Consider the following 7769-nt stretch of genomic DNA (forward strand, 5'->3'; position numbering starts at 1 on the left):
TATACTGTTCAGTAATGAAAACCATTTTTCAAGAAAAACATATCGCTTCCTTGAAATAGACCGAACATGTAACGAATTTTCTTCGTAAAAACAGTTTTTATGTTCGTTTGCGTTTCTAAGTTCGATCAGTAATGTTGAAATAGACCGAACATGTACGTTTCCAAAATAATAAATTTAATTAAGAGTTGAAATTTTTTAAGTTATCAGGGTTTTTTAAACTAATCTTTAAATTTTTATTAACAGACAGATTACAATGATCGATTATGTATATCTTTATAAATCCGCCATCCACTTTCAATAGTAAATGAAACCACTAGCTAAAACAATATACATATATACCCCAAAGAGGCTAATAAAATACCTAGAGACTGGTTTTAATTTTAGATATATAGACGTGCAAAAACAATGTTAGATTTTTCTACCTACACCCATTAATCAAAAACTGGTTTTAGAATTATCCAGACCCACACTTTTGAAGTTGATGGACTTAATATCAAGCCATAGAAGATGGAAACTTTTAATAAGAAAATCAATATCGTAGAAATGGACATTATTGATGTTTAGATCTATTATTGATTTTTGGCTGAAACAAATTGTTTATCTATGGAGTTATGGACTATAAAACCCAGTCTTTTTTTTGTCCTTTTTTCTTATACGTGGTTTCATTGATCTTAGCAGTCTTTTAGTCCTCGTTTATTTTTTGAAGACAAATTTTGTATTCTTTTTGGCAGCTACTTCATTTCAACATGGCCTCTTTGATATAATCATATGATACTAATTATGATATAACCTATTTATCTGTATGATATTATCTTATAGTAATATTCTTGTTTTAGTAATTAATCATTTAACATATTCAATGCCCACCCCATCCCTTCTAATCGCAATATTAATTATTAGATAAGTGTGAACCAATACTTGTAAGAGCGACGTTAACAGATAAATTGTTAGATATATAGACTCAGAGTCGGACCTGAACCAATTGTTATGAAACTATGCAATGGGACCCCCATTTCTAGAGGGGCTCCACAATTTGTTTTTGTTATATATATATATATATATATATATATATATATATATATATATATATATAATATTACTATATATATATTAATTATTGCTTGTGGATCCTAAAATATTATGTATCTAAATATTTATAATTGTTATTTATAATTAAATGATTGTTTTTATTCTAATTTTTTTATGATGTTTTTGAACTAAAAAAAAAATTGTGATGCTATTTTTTTTTATTGTTCCGTATGGAGCTCCAAATATCTTTGGTCTGGCTCTGTTAATAGATTAAATATATATATCTTAAACGTAGTCTTTTTTTTTTGTTAACAGATAAACATATTCAATGCCCACCCCAGTCTTTTATTTTCTATTTTCTTAAACGTAGACTTTTTTTTTGTCAATAACTAATTTCATGTTGGACAAGCCATATTAAAAAAGAAATCCCCACTTCATACATATCCTATGATAAGTTATATATATATGTATGAGCTTTATAAAAGGTGCCACTCACATCATTAGCAAAGACTTTTTGTTTTCGAAATGCTAAACTCAAAGTTGAATTTTTTTCTTTTTTTTTTACCAGTTGAGTTTTTTTTTTTTTTCCAGAACTTAACTATATCTTTTTCTCCAAACCCTTATTATAAATAGACAACGAAACCACCCTCATAACTACAAAACACAAATAAACACACAACAAGCATTTTGCTAAAGCCTAAAGACCCTCTACCAAAATGACTGATCATACTGAGATTCTCCGAACCTCTCCTATTGTAAAAGCTTCGTACTGGTTTGTGAAGCCGGAAAACGACTTCCCTGCCGTAATCATTGACTCAACTCTCTTCACCCACCTTTTCTGCGCCTTCGCGGATCTCGACTCTTCCACCTATGAAGTCACTATCTCCCCCGCGTACTTATGCGAATTCTCCAGCTTTACCAAAACCGTCCAAGAGAAAAACACCAACGTGCAAACTCTCTTGTCGATCGGCGGTAAATGCGCAGACACATCTGTGTTTGCGTCCATGGCAAGTAACACCAAGAACCGGAAAGCCTTCATCGATTCTTCCATCGATATCGCTAGGAAGAAGGGTTTCTATGGCCTCGACCTAGCTTGGGAGTATCCGAGCAATGATGTGGAGATGTCCAACTTTGGGAAACTCCTGAAAGAATGGCGAGAGGCGGTTGTGGAAGAGTCTGACAAAACTAATCAACTGCCTTTGCTTTTGACGGCTGCAGTATACTACTCCCCACATTACTATGGTGAGGAGTACCCGGTTCAAGCCATTGCCGACAATTTGGATTTTGTTAACATAATGGCCTATGATTTTTATGGACCGGGTTGGTCCCCAGTGACCGGACCGCCCGCAGCGCTATATGATCCTTCCAACCCATCAGGTATAAACCATTTCTAAACCCGTAACATAATTGCAGTTTTGACAACAACAAAAAAAAAATAATAATAATAATTGCAGTTTTACTATCAACATTAAAAAAAAAAAATAGAGAACGAAACTGAAGTTTACAGAAAATAAATACTTACATCATTCATCTACGATTTCAGAATTTAAAAAACAAAATCATGAAATATGTTATTATGGTTTGATTTAAATAACAGGTTTCTGCATTATCTCTTTTACAATTATTTTTTAAAAATCATCATTTCTAAATTTTTATTTAAAAAAAAAGTTTGCGAGTTTTGTTTTATTTACTTTACTAAAAAAAAAATGGTATATGATCTTTACTAAAATCCTTTTACATATAAATTTTGCACTCAAAACCAGTTTATCTAATAGAGATGTAAAACTGAATTATATATAGGTCGAAGTGGCGACTCCGGGTTGAGTCAGTGGCTTCAAGCTAAACTTCCGGCGAAGAAGGCAGTGTTAGGGTTCTCATACTCTGGTTGGGCTTGGACTCTCGAAGACGCCGAGAATAACGGCTATGATGCAGCCACCGATGGAGCAGCGATATCACCCGACGGTTCTATAACATATGAAAAGATAAGGAACTATATTGTCGATAACGGAGCAGCCACATTCCATGATCCGGCGGTGGTCGGATTCTATTGTTACTTCGGAACCACGTGGATTGGTTACGATGATAATCAGAGTATTGTGTCTAAAGTGAGATACGCTAAGCTAAAAGGCCTACTTGGTTACTTCTCGTGGCATGTTGGAGCTGACTATAATTGCGGTCTCTCTCGTGCAGGTTCGTATTCATTTTCACTTTTTTTTTTTAGTATATCAGCTGAATTTAAATACTTTCGGAAATTACCGTGCTGCAAGCAGGCCCGGCTCTTGACACATTTGAGTAATACATTTGTACGGGGCCTCAAAGTTTTGAGGCCCATTTTGTGGGTTTTTTTTTTTTTAAATCTCTTAATTAGTAAAATAAACCCTAAAATTAGTAAAAATGTCTCATAATTTGTAAAATAGGCCTCATAATTGGCAAAAAATTCTAACATTAGCAAAAATGTCTCATAAATAACAAAAAAATACCCCATAATTAGCAAAAAAATCCTATAATTAGCAAACAATGTCCAAAAAATAAGAAAAATTATTAAATAAAAATTATTAATGCCCCACAATTGACAAAAAAAATGTTTTAGTACTTTTTATCTTTTAAAAATGCTCCAAATTTTTTTTTTCGTATTCGGCCCCGGATTTAACCGGACCGGGCCTGGCTGCAAGTTTTGGTGATACTATATATTTGAATCTGTTTAATATATTAATTGGAAAAACGAATATTTAGTATCGGATCAGATTTAACTTTAAATGACTTTGGGTGGTTTTACAGCATCAATAGCATGGGACACTACAGAGCTATCCACCGGACATGGAAATGAAGCAGCCGCAGGATAAAAATCCAAGACGAGTTCCCACAACGACGAAAAGTGAAGAATAAATTATTGTAAAATCAAATAATTTAGGTGTGCTTGTTTTATTGTAAGAAAAATAAAGACGTTTGCTTATCACTTCAAAAAAACACATGTTTGCTTATATTATTGTAAAATCAAATAATATAGACGTTTACTTTTTCTTTTACCACATGGTGGTTTGTTTGAACTTTGAAGTTGTGTTGAAGAATCTTACAGTTTCATTTTTTTTTGAAATATGCATTCAAACATGGGTGAAATAATCAATTTGTCCATATTTTCGAAAAAAAAAGAAGCCTAGATATTTGCAACCATGTGAAGAACTGATGATGGCTATTCTGGTAAAAATGCGGAATAATGTTTTCAAATCGTAAAAACGTGAAAAAATGACCATGGTATACCATTTATCAGCAATGTTGAATGAAAATGTTATGCAAAATGATGTGCCAATTCTACACCTTATTCTGGACTTTATGTTCTTCTTCTAGACCAAACCATCTCATGGTTTCATTTAGATGAGTTACGATTACGTACATATGGTCAGACCGGTCAGTTTCAGAGGTAACTTTGCTCCACTCCAAAATATTGCCAACGAGTTGATATACGATTTGCTTTCAAGAATCATTGATCAAAAGATAACGATTGGATCAATGAGCTCCTTTGCATTTTATATTTATTGTGATCTGGTTGCATACATACAATCGATTTGATGGGTGATCAAAACAGTATTTGGATACAACCGTCTGGATGCTTGGATTCTAGTAGGCTACTTTAATGAACTCCAAAAAAATTCAAAAAAAGTAGGAGATTTTTTCAAAAATTAGTGATTTCAGACGGCCTAATTATTTCCAACGGAGTTATGATGAAACTTAAGGCCAGCTCCATTGGTTATGTTGTTATGAGTATCTTCTACTTAAAAACATTTTCACACACTTTAAAGACATCCATCAATAAATAATATTAAAATTAATTATAAAAAAGTTTAAACATACTTACAAAAAATGACCAATAGAGATGATCTAATAGTTGGTTTTGAAGCGTCAGAAAAGATGTTTCGTCAAAAATCTGTTGGCCATTCCCAACGAATTTTCTATGACCACAGTTGTCAAAAAAAGTGTCGGGAATCTGTCGGGAAATTTTCTGACGACCTTTTCCATTATATATTCCGGCGTAGGCCTGGACATAAAAACTGGAACCAACAAAAATAATACGATCTGAACCGAAACTCAAAATTTAGATTTATTCTATTGGATCTTAAACTCTTGAATCCGACCCGAATCTGAACCCAAAATACCGGAAATATAAGTACATACTAATAATTCAGGATCCGAATATCCGAACATTTATTTGATTATCCGAAAATTTAACAAGAAATCCGAAATTTTACCCGTACCCGAAAATTCGAGTATTTATCCTGAATATTTTGGGTATTCGGGTAAAATTTCGGGTATCTGTATACCCAAAAATGATCAGGTATTTAACGGTTTTGAAAATCTAACTTGATCCGATCCGAATCCAAAAAGATCTAAACTAAAACCGAACCGAGTTTTTACATTTACTTTATTGATCCCATACTCGTTTATCCGAAAGACTCGGACATGAGTGGTTTATATCCGAATCTGGTTCGAGTACTCGAATGTCTAGGCCTATCCAGACGAATTTGGTCGGGGTTCATATGAATTAGAGAAGAAAGTACTTAGCGTCGGCTGTGTGATAAGAAACGGTACACGAGTTTTATAGGAATTCCTCTATTAATTAATATCCAATGTAATGAGTAATGACAATAATATTGTAATGCATGTGTGAACCAATAATACATTATTAGACAAATAGACATGTTAGATATATAGACTATAGCCGAGTCGTTTTTTTTAATCTATATATGGACTATAACAGTCTTTTTTAGTTATTTTTTCTATTAGTGGAATACTTTACTTTTTTTTTTTTTTGAAAAAACTTTACTCTACTTTTTAGTGTATTAATTTCATGTTGGACAAACTATCATATAAAAATTCCTACTCTAGACATATCTATTAGATGTATAACTTAGTAAAATGTACATATGTTATTAATTTATTTTTTTTAACGTCTGGATTTATTATTTATTGTAAATTATGAGAACTGTTACATAGACGATTCTACAACGGACAATTCCTTCCGACCCTTATTAGATCCACGACAGACGACACCTTCTTCACCTTCTTCACCTTCTTCTTCATACTCACCTCCTTCACCTCCTTCTTTATGCTCTTGATGGACAATTCCCCTCTGCGTAGAATCCTGGCGAACGGCTATAATTGTACATCGCTGGAGATCTCCTGCACACTTGCCTCCAATAATCTGCAAATTTATTAATAAATCGCAGTATCTGGAACTCGAACCCCAGATCTCTGGGTGTAGAAGCATTAATTAACCCTTATTCAACCAATGGACCAAGGGGGCTTCCATGTTATTAATTTAAAACATATATTGGTGATTTAAAACATATGTTGTTATTAACATATTCTTGCCAACATTGATTAAAAATGGGAGTAGTCAAACAAAAAAATTTGTCGTTATATTATATGTAAATCTTCAACCACTTGACTACCATAAATTAATTTTAAGCTTATAAGAGACTTGTGGATTAAAAAAAAATACATCAACTATGATATAAATGAGCTTCTAAAATGATGTGGTGTGGTGTGGTGTCACAGTCACAACATTAACAAAGACTTTGGCAGTCTTTGAAAATCAACGAAAATCCAGTAACTAACCATTATATAGTCCTCCTTAATTTTTTAATTTTTTTGTCGTCTGAATTTATTATTTATTGTAAATTACGAGAATTGTTACATAGACAATTCTACAACGGACAATTCCTTCCGACCCTTATTAGATCCACGACCTCTTTCACCTCATTCTTCATGCTCATCTCCTTCATCTCTTTCATCATGGTTTTGATGGACACTTCCTTCTCTGTGTAGAATCTTGGCGAACGACTATAATTTTACATCGCTGGAGATCTCCTGCACACTTGCCTCCAATAATCTGCAAATTTATTAATAAATCGCAGTATCTGGGACTCGAACCCCAGACCTCTAGGTGTAGAAGCATTAATGAACCCTTAGTCAACCAATGAGACAAAGTGGCTTCCACAATCCTTCTTAATTCAAAGTTAAATTTTTATTTTCTTTTAATATTTAAAATACCTCTTCCCAAATTCCCTATAGATAGAGAATGAAAGCACCCTCTTAGTTTGTATATCACTTCTAGGTACAACAAACAAAATGATATGTGACTATGGTTAGGCCACACTTCTGACGTTTTAATTAATTAGTTTTGGTGTTTTATTTATGAATTTGGTTTTCCTTTTTATGTTAAAGTATTTTCTATTATGCATTAGGGTTATGATTATGTTGTATCAAGACCTATATAAGGGTCTCTATTGATTAATAAGAAACCAAAACCTCCAACAATTAATTTAATTCTCTAGAAAGAGACTTGGGTTAAAGGGAAGGTTTTGCTTAAAACTTTTTCCTCGTATCAACTTGGTAGCAGAGCCGAACGATTCGATGGGAGAGTTCGATAAGATAACGGCAGGGTTCGATAAGATAACGGCACTGTACGATAAGATGATAGCACAGTATGATGAAAGGATTGAGAGGTGGAGAAACATCTAGGCAAAGATGAAGCAAGGGAAGAAGACAACACAACAAGCTACGTCGGAGAAAGAGACCATAGAAACGAAACAGTCATTAGAGTCAACAAAGGAAGACGTAAACAAGCTGACCCAAGCGGTGGTGTCAGTAGAGAAGCTTCAATTTGAGTTGAAGGAAAACCTATCATTGATTGAGGAGGACTAGTCTCCACCTGTGAAGAAAACACAGCAAGCGATGATGGA

The 7769-nt window shown here is 33.4% G+C and overlaps 1 protein-coding gene across 1 annotated transcript; it reads left to right on the plus strand.

The window, feature by feature from the left end:
• Positions 1-1678: 1678 nt before the first annotated feature.
• Positions 1679-4058, plus strand: LOC9303993 (chitotriosidase-1). Its single transcript, XM_002867875.2, has 3 exons — positions 1679-2406; positions 2830-3219; positions 3808-4058. The coding sequence occupies exons 1-3, from the start codon at positions 1746-1748 to the stop codon at positions 3870-3872; spliced, it is 1116 nt and encodes a 371-aa protein (XP_002867921.1). The 5' UTR covers positions 1679-1745; the 3' UTR covers positions 3873-4058.
• The last annotated feature ends 3711 nt before the right edge of the window (positions 4059-7769 follow it).

Source organism: Arabidopsis lyrata, assembly GCF_000004255.2.
Source record: "Arabidopsis lyrata subsp. lyrata unplaced genomic scaffold ARALYscaffold_7, whole genome shotgun sequence".
In the NCBI taxonomy this organism is placed as follows: Eukaryota; Viridiplantae; Streptophyta; class Magnoliopsida; order Brassicales; family Brassicaceae; genus Arabidopsis; species Arabidopsis lyrata.